The sequence below is a fragment of the Phyllobates terribilis genome, unplaced genomic scaffold, assembly GCF_046119375.1.
Source record: "Phyllobates terribilis strain yellow unplaced genomic scaffold, ASM4611937v1 Scaffold_46__1_contigs__length_10046794, whole genome shotgun sequence".
In the NCBI taxonomy this organism is placed as follows: Eukaryota; Metazoa; Chordata; class Amphibia; order Anura; family Dendrobatidae; genus Phyllobates; species Phyllobates terribilis.
Genome location: NW_027362806.1, coordinates 7210231 through 7224299, shown reverse-complemented (window position 1 = coordinate 7224299; position 14069 = coordinate 7210231). Strand labels below are relative to the sequence as shown.

Sequence of the window (14069 nt, the reverse complement as noted above, 5' to 3'; positions counted from 1 at the left end):
ATGCACAGCCCATACTCATACATGTAGTATAATGCACAGCCCATAGTCCATACATGTAGTATAATGCACAGCCCACACTCTTACATGTAGTATAATGCACAGCCCATAGTCATACATGTAGTATAATACACAGCCCATAGTCCATACATGTAGTATAATGCACAGCCCATAGTCCATACATGTAGTATAATGCACAGCCCATACTCATACATGTAGTATAATGCACAGCCCACACTCTTACATGTAGTATAATGCACAGCCCATAGTCATACATGTAGTATAATGCACAGCCCACACTCTTACATGTAGTATAATGCACAGCCCATACTCTTACATGTAGTATAATGCACAGCCCACAGTCATCCATGTAGTATAATGCACAGCCCATAGTCATCCATGTAGTATAATGCACAGCCCATAGTCATACATGTAGTATAATGCACAGCCCACAGTCATCCATGTAGTATAATGCACAGCCCATACTCATACATGTAGTATAATGCACAGCCCATAGTCATACATGTAGTATAATGCACAGCCCATAGTCCATACATGTAGTATAATGCACAGCCCATACTCATACATGTAGTATAATGCACAGCCCATAGTCCATACATGTAGTATAATGCACAGCCCATAGTCCATACATGTAGTATAATGCACAGCCCACACTCTTACATGTAGTATAATGCACAGCCCACACTCATACATGTAGTATAATGCACAGCCCACACTCATACATGTAGTATAATGCACAGCCCATACTCATACATGTAGTATAATGCACAGCCCACACTCATACATGTAGTATAATGCACAGCCCATAGTCCATACATGTAATATAATGCACAGCCCACAGTCATCCATGTAGTATAATGCACAGCCCATAGTCATACATGTAGTATAATGCACAGCCCATAGTCATCCATGTAGTATAATGCACAGCCCACACTCTTACATGTAGTATAATGCACAGCCCATAGTCCATACATGTAGTATAATGCACAGCCCATACTCATACATGTAGTATAATGCACAGCCCACACTCATACATGTAGTATAATGCACCGCCCATAGTCCATACATGTAGTATAATGCACAGCCCATAGTCATCCATGTAGTATAATGCACAGCCCACACTCTTACATGTAGTATAATGCACAGCCCATAGTCCATACATGTAGTATAATGCACAGCCCATAGTCATACATGTAGTATAATGCACAGCCCATAGTCATACATGTAGTATAATGCACAGCCCATACTCATACATGTAGTATAATGCACAGCCCACACTCATACATGTAGTATAATGCACAGCCCATAGTCCATACATGTAGTATAATGCACAGCCCACACTCTTACATGTAGTATAATGCACAGCCCATAGTCATACATGTAGTATAATACACAGCCCATAGTCCATACATGTAGTATAATGCACAGCCCATACTCATACATGTAGTATAATGCACAGCCCATAGTCCATACATGTAGTATAATGCACAGCCCACACTCTTACATGTAGTATAATGCACAGCCCATAGTCATACATGTAGTATAATGCACAGCCCATAGTCCATACATGTAGTATAATGCACAGCCCATACTCATACATGTAGTATAATGCACAGCCCACACTCTTACATGTAGTATAATGCACAGCCCATAGTCCATACATGTAGTATAATGCACAGCCCATAGTCATACATGTAGTATAATGCACAGCCCACACTCTTACATGTAGTATAATGCACAGCCCATACTCTTACATGTAGTATAATGCACAGCCCACAGTCATCCATGTAGTATAATGCACAGCCCATAGTCATCCATGTAGTATAATGCACAGCCCATAGTCATACATGTATTATAATGCACAGCCCACAGTCATCCATGTAGTATAATGCACAGCCCATACTCATACATGTAGTATAATGCACAGCCCATAGTCATACATGTAGTATAATGCACAGCCCATAGTCCATACATGTAGTATAATGCACAGCCCATACTCATACATGTAGTATAATGCACAGCCCATAGTCCATACATGTAGTATAATGCACAGCCCATAGTCCATACATGTAGTATAATGCACAGCCCACACTCTTACATGTAGTATAATGCACAGCCCACACTCATACATGTAGTATAATGCACAGCCCACACTCATACATGTAGTATAATGCACAGCCCATACTCATACATGTAGTATAATGCACAGCCCACACTCTTACATGTAGTATTATGGCCAAGGGCACCGTGTACTCACTGATTTAAAAAAACCAAAACATTATACTCGCCTTCTCTCTGCTCCCTCGCCGCTCGGTGTCTTTTTTCTGGAGCTGCCGCTGACTTCAGCTACAAGTGACAGGAGAGCATGATGTTACTTCCATGCGCCCCCTATCGGCGTACATGCGGATGTCAGCTGCTGGCCTCTGATTGGTCAGCAGCGTGTATTGTGGCACTTCAGCTGAATGTCAGTCCGAGAACACATCCAGCTGAAGTAGGGGTCGGTCGCAGGAGCCACTGCGGTCATTAAGCCTCTCAATATAATGCTCTCATAGTACCTCTATTTCCCCACACCGTATAATGTTCTCACAGTACCGCCATCCCCCCACATACAGTATAATGTTCCCACAGTACCGCCATCCCCCCCACATACAGTATAATGTTCTCACAGTACCGCCATCCCCCCACATACAGTATAATGTTCCCACAGTACCGCCATCCCCCCCACATACAGTATAATGTTCTCACAGTACCGCCATCCCCCCACATACAGTATAATGTTCCCACAGTACCGCCATCCCCCCCACATACAGTATAATGTTCTCACAGTACCGCCATCCCCCCACATACAGTATAATGTCACAGTCCCGCCATCCCACATATCCACATACAATATAACACTTGGTTTTCTTTTTTTGGTGTTTTTCATGTAATATATGGAAGCCTACAGGAAAATGCTAAAAGAAACATAATATCCAGGAAAAAACCACTGTACATGGAGCCATTAGCATCAAATAACTGTCTTGTTCTTACACACACGCTCTTATAAATGACATCTAACGTGATAAAAGATTACAACCTGGGGAAGACGGGAAACATTCATACAGACGGTCGCTGATGATGTAGTCAGTGATGGACTTTGACCAAATTTGTTTCTAGAGCCGTATTAGAAGATGAAGATGTCGTCCTCATCATGAAGTTGTTATTTCTCATGCCAGGTGTAATGTATATGACGAGAATTAGCGTTATGGAAGATGAGTCTATAAGAAACGTATTCAGCTGCAGACTCTGAGGAAGAAACTGCTTGTTGTCTGTGGCCAATGGCGGCAGACCACGCCACTGCTATGGGGCCCGTGGCCGGAGGGGGCCCGTGAGTCGGGAGGGCCCCAAGCAGCGTGGGAACGAGGAGGATAGGTGAGTAGGAGGTTGCGGCGGCAGAGGAGCGGGTTGCGGCAGTGGAGGAGCGGGGCACACGTAGTAGCCCCTGCCGCAGCTACTACTTGTGCCCGCTGCTAAAGGGACATGAATATTCCCTCTTCTCCACTCCCATGGGCGTGGAGAAGAGGGAATATTCAGTCTCTTCAGCAGTGAGCACGGAGGAGCACTGAGCCGCGGCTCCTGTCAGTGCCCGCTGCTAAAGAGAAAGCATATTCACACTTCTTCACGTCCATAGTCCCGGCGTGGAGAGGAGTGAATATGCAGGCAACAGCAGCTCACCTTGGCTTCTGAGAGCGCGCGCAGCTCAGATGCCGACATGAGCTGCTGCAGACATGACTCAGTGCTGGAGCAGAGGTGAGGAAGGAAGGTGAGTATAAGTGTTTATTGTTTTGTGTGCAGTGATTGGGCGATGAGGGGGCCACACATACCAAAATACTTGGATTGAGGAGGCCACACATACCAGGAATGGGGGATTGAGGAGGCCACACATACCAGGATACTTGGATTGATGAGGCCACACGTACCAGGAATAGGGGATTGAGGACGCCACACATACCAGGATTTGGGGATTGAGGAGGCCACACTTACCAGGATTGGGGGATTGAGGAGGCTACACTTACCAGGATTGGGGGATTGACGAGGCCACACTTACCAGGATTGGGGGATTGAGGAGGCCACACATACCAGGATTTGGGGATTGAGGAGGCCACACCAGGATTGAGGGATTGAGGAGGCCACACATACCAGGATTGGGGGATTGAGGAGGCCACACATACCAGGATTGAGGGATTGAGGAGACTACACATACCAGGGATTGTGGGATTGAGGGGGCCACACATACCAGGGATTGGGGGATTGAGGAGGCTACACATACCAGGGATTGTGGGGGCCACAGATACCAGGGATTGTGGGATTGAGGGGGCCACACATACTAGGATGGGAAATTTAGCTGCTGCTGCATTTCCTACCCTAGGCTTATACTCAAGTCAATAGGTTTTCCCATTTTTATGTGGTAAAATTAGGGGCCTTGGCTTATATTCGGGTCAGTTTATTTAAAATATACGGTATTTTAAAATCAGTGAGTACGTGGTGCCCATAATACTGCAGGACTGTGGCGTGCATTATACTATATGGGGGCTGCATTTTACCCTATGGGGTGTGTAATATACTGTATGGAGGACTATGGGGAGTGCATTATATTCTATGGAGGACCATGGGAAGTTCATTATACTATATGGAGGATTATGGGGGGCGCATTATACTATATGGAGGATTATGGGGGGCGCATTATACTATATGGAGGATTATGGGGGCGCATTATACTATATGGAGGATTATGGGGGGAGCATTATACTATATGGAGGATTATGGGGGCGCATTATACTATATGGAAGATTATCGGTGGTGTATTATACTATATGGAAGGCTATGTTGGGCCATTATAATATTTGAGGGCTATGTGGGGGGCCATTATACTCTATGAAAGCAATTACACAGTGTGAAGGTTTGTGTGGGGTCCATTATACTGTTTGGAGGACTGTGTGGGGGCCATTATACTGTTTGGAGGGCTGTGTGGGGGCCATGAGAGAGTATGGAGGGCTCTGTGGAGTTCACAGTTGGGGGATTATACTGCATTAGGGTCACCATACTTTGCGATGGGAGTTGAAGTGGGGTACAATAGGGTCATTATACTGTGCATGTGGAGGAATGCACCATAGGGGTATCATACTGTTTGGGGGGCACTTTTGTTGGCATCATACTTTATGGGGCAATGAAAGAGGAATCTACGACTTGAGAAGGAGGAAAATTTCTATGTAAAGGCTGGAAAGTTATGAGATCTGCTCTTCTGTGACACAGACAAATATTTATTTATTTTTTTGTGGGGGGGGGGGCCCAATTACAGCTTCTGCTATGGGGCCCCATGACTTCTATGTACGCCCCTGTCTGTGGCCTAAAATACACTGCTCAAAAAAATAAAGGGAAAACTTAAACAGCAGAATATAACTCCAAGTAAATCAAACTTCTGTGAAATCAAATTGTCCACTTAGGAAGCAACACTGATTGACAATCAATTTCGCATGCTGTTGTGCAAATGGAATAGACAATAGATGGAAGTTATTGGCAATTATCAAGACACATTCAATAAAGGAGTGGTTCTGCAGGTGGGGACCACAGACCACATCTCAGTACCAATGCTTTCTGGCTGATGTTTTGGTCACTTTTGAATGTTGATTGTGCTTTCACACTCGTGGTAGCATGAGACGGACTCTACAACCCACAGAAGTTGCTGAGGTAGTGCAGCTCATCCAGGATGGCACATCAATGCGAGCTGTGGCAAGAAGGTTTGCTGTGTCTGTCAGCGTAGGGTCCAGAGGCTGGAGGCGCTACCAGGAGACAGGTCAGTAGACCAGGAGACATGGAGGGGGCTGTAGGAGGGCAACAACCCAGCAGCAGGACTGCTACCTCCGCCTTTGTGCAAGGAGGAACAGGAGGAGCACTGCCAGAGCCCTGCAAAATGACCTCCAGCAGGCCACAAATGTGCATGTGTCTGCACAAATGGTTAGAAACCGACTCCATGAGGGTGGAATGAGGGCCCGACGTCCACAGATGGGGGTTGTGCTCACAGCTCAACACCGTGCAGGACGCTTGGCATTTGCCACAGAACACCAGGATTGGCAAAGTCGCCACTGGCACCCTGTGCTCTTCACAGATGAAAGCAGGTTCACACTGAGCACATGTGACAGACGTGACAGAGTCTGGAGACGCCGTGGAGAACGATCTGCTGCCTGCAGCATCCTTCAGCATGACCGGTTTGGCAGTGGGTCAGTAATGGTGTGGGGTGGCATTTCTTTGGAGGGCCGCACAGCCCTCCATGTGCTCGCCAGAGGTAGCCTGACTGCCATTAGGTACCGAGTTGAGATCTTCAGACCCCTTGTGAGACCATATGCTGGTGCGGTTGGCCCTGGGTTCCTCCTAATGCAGGACAATGCCAGACCTCATGTGGCTGGAGTGTGTCAGCAGTTCCTGCAAGATGAAGGCATTGAAGTTATAGACTGGCCCGTCCGTTCCCCAGCCCTGAATCCGATTGAGCACATCTGGGATATCATGTCTCGCTCCATCCACCGTCACATTGCACCACAGACTGTCCAGGAGTTGGCAGATGCTTTAGTCCAGGTCTGGAAGGAGATCCCACAGGAGACCATCCGCAACCTCATCAGGAGAATGCCCAGGCATTGTAGGGAGGTCATACAGGCACGTGCAGGCCACACACAATACTGAGCCTCATCAGGAGCATGCCCAGGCGTTGTAGGGAGGTCATACAGGCACGTGGAGGCCACACACAATACTGAGCCTCATTTTGACTTGTTTTAAGGACATTACATCAAAGTTGGATCAGCCTGTAGTGTGTTTTTCCACTTTAATTTTGAGGGTGACTCCAAATCCAGGCCTCCATTGGTTAATAAATTTGATTTCCATTGATGATTTTTGTGTGATTTTGTTGTCAGCGCATTCAACTTTGTACAGAACAAAGTATTCAATGAGAATATTTCATTCATTCAGATCTAGGATGTGTTATTTCAGTGTTCCCTTTATTTTTTTGAGCAGTGTATATAGGTTTTATTAGTACGTCAGGGACAAAAGCAGAATGTTGTAAAATAATAAAAATACCATTGCTGCTTGGATTTCTGGGTGATTCTTACTAAAGCAATGGCCAACTTAGCCAGTGATTGGAAGTATGGATATGTCTAAGTCAGCAATTCAACTTATGTTCCAGTCCATAAAAAACTAGAGAACACAACATCTACACATTCTATCTCCTGATATATTTCCCTTATTGTCTCCAGTAATTGTATTATTACACAGGATTCTTTATGATGTTACATCGGCTCATCTTCTTCTCATTCGGGTTTCTACAATATCAGATCCTCTCAGTGAAGATCGTCTATATTAAGAGAATTTTTCTGAATCTCCTATCAAGGATGGACAGAGACAAGATGGCGGAGAGGATATTACACCTCACCCTAGAGATCCTCTTCCGCCTTACTGGAGAGGTGAGAGATTCTGATGACGTCACATTACATCATTATCTATGGGAATAACAGATGGACAGAACTGGAGAGGTGAGGACTCTGGAAATGTCTGTACTGAGATTTATTAATGTGTCTCTCCACAATCAGGATTACACAGTAGTGAAGAAGACCTCTAGTGAACGCTGTCAGGACCCTGTGTCTGAGGGATGGGGAAGACCCAAGAGCCTAATCACAGGGCCTCCACCTCACCCTTTCATACATGAGGACATCAATGACCAGAAGATCCTAGAACTCACCTACAAGATGATTGAGCTGCTGACTGGAGAGGTGACACTGCTGGGAATGCTGGGACATTATACAGTAACGCTATGAAGGGATCGCGGGGATGACGGTATCATTGTATGTGTCAGGTTCCTATAAGGTGTCAGGATGTCTCTGTCTATTTCTCCATGGAGGAGTGGGAGTATTTAGAAGGACACAAAGATCTGTACAAGGACATCATTATGGAGGTTCCCCAGCCCCTCACATCACCAGGTAATAGACAGGACTAAATACACACGGCCTATAATTATCTGTATGTAAAGAATGAATTCAGTCCCTGTATGTGTTTCCTCCAGATCTCTCCAGTAAGAGGACAACACCAGAGAGATGTCCCCGTCCTCTTCTACTACAGGACTGTAAACAAGAAGATCCCAATGTTCCTCAGGATCATCAGGTAGATGGAGAGAAGGTTTCATGAGATCTCCCCTATGATGTGTAGACGGCTGTGAAGGTCTTGTGTTCGGTCTTGTTTTATCCACCAGTATTATATGTTTTATACTTGTGTAATGAGACTGGTGGAGATGGCAGGATTAGAGCTGATCATAGATGGGACTTCTCCATCTGTCTGTGACTTTTACAATATTTGTTTCAGGGTGAAGATCTGACCCATACTAATACTACAGAGACATATGTGAGGGGTGATGAGCGGTGTAAGGAGGAGATTCCTACAGATAACCGCCCAGGTGAGTAGTAACCACTAAATGCAGAGAAGTCACAGATTCTTCTCAGTCACCGGCTGTGGCTGGTTTACCGGTCATGTAGTTCGGCCGTATCACAATCGTTTGATCACCATTTTCCCTATAGACCACAACATTTTCCTCCAACCAAAAATGTTCACATAACTTTGTATAATTGTAAAAGTCCTTTTCTGTAAAACTTACAACCTGGAGGATCCACCTACCTCCTGGGATTAGAAGAAGCTGGACAGAGCTGTAAAGTACAAAGCCAAATGAAAGCGTACGCAGACTGTGCTGACAAGTTAGAAAATCACATGAAGAAAAATATTCTGATGGGCCTGTAAGAGAACGCGGAGGGTAATGATGCTGTTGGCTTCCTAGATCCCTGATATCTTATTGGATGAATCTACCTTCTCTCCCTTCTGTGCTGCTGAATGTTCTCATATGGTCCCTACTAGACCAGGTCCAGTCTTTCTGGCCAAACTTCACTTTTATGATCGACAATATTAAATGTGCAGTGAGGGCCAAGTGTGAATTTCTGTACAATAACAACGGAGTTTCCCTTTATCCTGACTTTTCAAACTATCTTCAAACAGGATTGCGATAAACGACATAAATAACATTACACCTGTGCCATGATATATCTCTAAGCTGTGTGTGGCTGATGGCTGTAATATACATTTATTCACGCCTGCAGGAGATGTGGTGGCATGGCTCGAGCCCTGGTTTCATGGATTCACTCCACGTTATAAATTCCATTATGTTTTCAATCCTAAGGAATTCAGATTCCTGCACAATCTCTCCTGAAATGGGGGCACTAATACTTTCTCTACTCTCCTGGTCAGGACTCATCATACCTCCAATGGTCCACCATAAATGAGCGCAACTCCGGTTTAGTGATGGAGCTCTCCCTTATAGATACGTTGTTGTTGGGGATGTAACATATCTTTTATTCTGTCTTTTTTACAGGTTCATTCTCTATGATAGTTTTATTGTGGTGGGATCGGCCTGACTCACTTATGTGTCTCTGTAACTCTATGGTGGTCTTTAAAAGAAGGTCTCCATTACCTCTTCCCAATGCCAAGGTCTAAATTTAAGACCCCTCATCTCTGCACTATTATAAAAAGTTCTACTTCAATGTCTAATATTTCTTATTGAAATTTATCTGACATAAAATATTGTCCCTTACGATAGTTTTGATGATGAAGAGCCCCCGAGCCCCAGACTCTAATTACCCCAGAGAGGTTTCTCCACTAGTTACTCATTTTATACTGAAGAAGACTGTTCAGTTGGATCATTTCAGTAGATGTGTTATTGTCTATACTCACAGTTTTTGACTACAGCAGTTCGTTCCCAAAATCCTCTGATTTAACCCCTTCCTGCAGACAGTTTTTTGTTACTAATCAGGCCCCATTTTTCAAATCTGACGTGTGTCACTTTATGTGGTGATAACTTTGGAATTCTTCACAAAGGATAATAGAAAACAAATGGACCTTACAAATTATTTCCAACTACTCTTGAATCTGACAATCCCCTATATACGGTTGTACACTACTGTCTGGGCACATGGCAGGGTAAGAAGGGAAGGAGCGCCATTTACCTATTTGAATGCAGATCTTGCAGATCCCAGAGGAGATGGGACACAACATTTGCAGAAACCTTAATATGACAAAATGGCAGAAAACCAGAGCAATAGAAATACCCATAAAGTGACTTCATTTTGGAAATTATAACCCTCAGTGAATTAATCTATAGGAGTAGTGACTATTTTGACTCCACGGCCACTTTCTGGACATTAGCTCGCAGTCGATGTTGGAGAGTAAAAATTGCACATTGGCCATTTTATTTCCCAACACATAGTGCCCAGATTGTGCTCCAGGAGACACACACCGTAAATGAAGAGGGTTCTTCTCACTATAGGAATGCCAAATACATGGATGATAAATGTGTTTTGGGCGCACTGCAAGGCTCGGAAGAGAGGGGGAGATCTGACTTTGGGAGAGCGGATATTGCTGGATTGGTTTATGGATGAGTAGAAGTTTTTATTGGTATCATTTTCATCTACATAACATTGTTTGGTGGCTTCTTATTCCATATTTTGGAGGCTGAATGCACAAACAGTTGAACACTATGCTCCACTGGTTCATCCTATGAAGTTTTCTATTAGACTGTGAATTGTCATTCACTGTCATTCTGTCAATAAGTTGTGATTTCTGCAGACATTTTAAGTAGAAATGTTCAAAAATATAAATTTCAATGATGTTTTATTTAAAATTAATAATTGGTTTTATTCTTGGCAGATGACTGTACCAGGAGATCAGAGGGACAGGAGATTTTTATATCAGATGATCTTGAGATCCCACAGGATACAATTGAAGTGAATGCCATTACTCCAGATCTACAATCATCCCTTCACAGCAAAGATCTGTCATCTGATCCTATGAAACAGGTCCTGTCTTCTGATTCATTACCGACTACTAAGGAAAGTCAAAATAAAAGAATAAAAATTGAAAAACGAGCTGCTCCTAAAGCAAAGAAGACATATTCACTACCAGAAAATGGAAATAGTTTTACCCTCGAAAAGTCTATAAGTCCAAAAATACACACAGTGGACAATAGATTTTCTTGTTCCAAATGTGGGAGATGTTTTAACCGTAAATCAGTTTTGGTTATTCACCAGAGAACCCACACCGGGGAGAAGCCTTTTTCATGTTCAGAATGTGGGAAATGTTTTAACCGGAAATCCGATCTTGTTAGACATCAGATAATTCACAAAGGGGAGAAGCCTTTTTCCTGTCCAAAATGTGGGAAATGTTTTAACCAGAAATCATATTTTGTTATTCACCAGAGAACTCACACAGGGGAGAAGCCTTTTTCATGTTCAGAATGTGGGAAATGTTTTTACCATAAATCAGCTTTGGTTAAGCACCAGAGAACTCACACAGGGGAGAAGCCTTTTTCCTGTTCTGAATGTGGGAAATGTTTTATCCAGAAATCAGATCTTGTTAGACACCAGAGAATTCACACAGGGGAGAAGCCATTTTCATGTTTAGAATGTGGGACATGTTTTAACCATAAACCAGCTTTGGTTGACCACCAGAGAATTCACACAGGGGAGAAGCCTTTTTCATGTTCAGAATGTGGGAAATGTTTTAACCGGAAATCAGATCTTGTTAGACACCAGAGAATTCACACAGGGGAGAAGCATTTTTCATGTTCAGAATGTGTGAAATGTTTTAACCGGAGATCAGCTTTAATTAAGCACTAGAGAATCCACAGAGGGTAGAAGCCTTTTTCCTATTCTTTTTTTTTTTAATCCAATAAATTTTTGAGTTTTTTCCATTAGTTTTTTTTTTACAAAACAAGAAACCAGTACAAACAATAATAAAATAACATACATGCATCTCTCCGATATATCCTTCCAGCTTGCCCATTACCGTCTGATAACTTGCAGTTACTATATCTTACAATTAACATTCCACATTCTTGAAATCTCTTATATAAGCATAATATTGTAATAAACATAATCCTATACACATATAGGTGTGCTATATTACCCAGACCACGTGTTAAGGAATTCCAATACACAATGAAACATTAGACCTCGTCAATGCCTCCCTTCCTCCATAAGTCAAATTGTCTCTCCAGCAATAACCCCCTTGATGGCATTCCAGGTGTATCCAACCATAAGTCTCATATTTTCTCAAATGTATTCATTGAGTTTCATTTTTTATATACCCCTTTTTCTAATCTGATATTAGTTATCCTATTTTTGAGTTCACTAATTTCTGGGGGTGAGGGGTTAATCCATTTGGATGCAATATTTTTCCTAGTTTGAAGTAAAATACGTGAAATCTGTTATGATCTGCTACAGAGACTAAGGAAAGGCAGGAGATCTGTCCCTACAATAGAACTAAACTAGATCCCTACGATGTAACGGGGAACCTGATCCTGCGATCAGACCCACTAAAGTCCTCGGCTAGTCTGAACGCAGACCTATAGATGTGGGGGAGGGATCCCTACAAGATCTAGGGACTGGAATTAGTTGGACACCTCCTAGCAGAAATAGTAGCAGTCAAAGACAAACACACAACAAAAAGCGTAGAGGTCAGAAGACCTAGCAAAACTAACAGAGAACGGCAATAGAGTAACAAGCTAGCTCAGCAGTAGTAAATACAAATGAAGTCCAGCAAAGCCAGGAGGGCGGAGCCGGATTAAATAGGCAAAATGGTCATGTGACCAGCAAACTAAAAAAAACCTAACAGGAGAGTTGTAACAAAATCCCTATTGAAATTGGGTCATATTCCATATCATATCCTAATATACCTAAAAGGCATTTTTTGGGTCTGGTTGAATATCTATTTTATATTCCCTCTTTATAATAGACAGAACTCCTTTCCAGCATTTACCTGACTCCCGGCATTCCCATAGCGTATGTAATAGGCCCGCATCATCCATTTTACATCTTGGACATTCAGCATCAGTCCGGTATCCTATGTTACATAGGAATCTTAGTATTTCCCTTCTCTAATACCAACTTAACAAAAGTATTATGTTTTACCCAAAAGGGAGTCCATTTTGATTGTGCATTAAATGAATGCCGGAACTGTAAATATTTATAGAATTGTTTGTCAACCCAAATCCCCCCTTTAATTGATCAAAGCACTTAAGTATCCCTTCAGACAATAGGTTTTATATCGTATATACCGTATTTTTCGGACTATAAGATGCACTTTTTTCCTCCAAAATTTTGGGGGAAAGTAGGGGGTGCATCTTACAGTACGAATGTGGCATGGGAATTGGATGTTTCGCCCCCAGCAGTTCTCCCCCGGGTGCATTTGGCCCCCAGGATGTTTTGCCCCCGCACATTTCACCCCCGCACATATCGCCCCCGGATGTTTCGCAACCAGCAGTTCGCCCCCGGATCTTTCGTCCCCAGCAGTTCACCCCTGGATGTTTGTATCCTGCTTTGCCCCCAGAATTTTGTGTTTGGATGTTTCGCCAGTTTGTCCTTGTGGTTCATAAATTCCCGTCCGTCATCAATCCTCATGTCACCACAGTACTGTACAGAGGCTGCTCTTTTGTGACATGTTAAATCATCTGTTTCCATCTGTAAACCTCACAACTGATTGCATTATAGTGTCAGAGCATTTTACCCGCAATTTTAACAAGACATTTTCCAAAACGTTTCTGAAACACTTTTGTGTTACAAAACATAACATGAAACAAATAAACGGATTCAAAAAATGTAGTGTGAATGAGGCCTGATTTATGTGGGGAATGTAAACCACTCTAAAATCTAAACATTTTGTGAACTTTTACCTGACCCAGCTGCTGTTTTGCAAGTTTTGTTGCAGATGTGACAATTTGCAGGTCAGGTGTCCTGCAAGTTGCATTAGACGAGCTTTTATTCCATCTTTACATCAGAATATAGCAGTGTCTAAAATCTCGCTTTCACAGCAATTCACTGTCTACAAGTATGAATTCAGTTCTATCCAAACGTGGGAAGAAGAAGTCGGTCTACGAGAATCACATTTACGTATTTTCCAAACGAACGTCTGACGACGTCCATTCCATCTGGGTGTGT

General features: G+C 43.2%; 1 protein-coding gene across 1 annotated transcript in view; it reads left to right on the top strand.

Annotated features, from left to right (window-relative positions):
- The window catches only part of LOC141191489 (uncharacterized), a 30894-nt gene extending 17248 nt beyond the window's left edge, over nt 1-13646 (top strand). The window contains exons 2-7 of the mRNA XM_073661387.1: nt 7299-7505; nt 7632-7811; nt 7895-8018; nt 8102-8199; nt 8398-8488; nt 10783-13646. Coding sequence (XP_073517488.1) covers nt 7326-7505; nt 7632-7811; nt 7895-8018; nt 8102-8199; nt 8398-8488; nt 10783-11750 — 1641 coding nt within the window. The 5' untranslated portion in view covers nt 7299-7325 and the 3' untranslated portion in view covers nt 11751-13646. The remainder of the gene's footprint in view (nt 1-7298; nt 7506-7631; nt 7812-7894; nt 8019-8101; nt 8200-8397; nt 8489-10782) is intronic.
- Nucleotides 13647-14069: the final 423 nt, after the last annotated feature.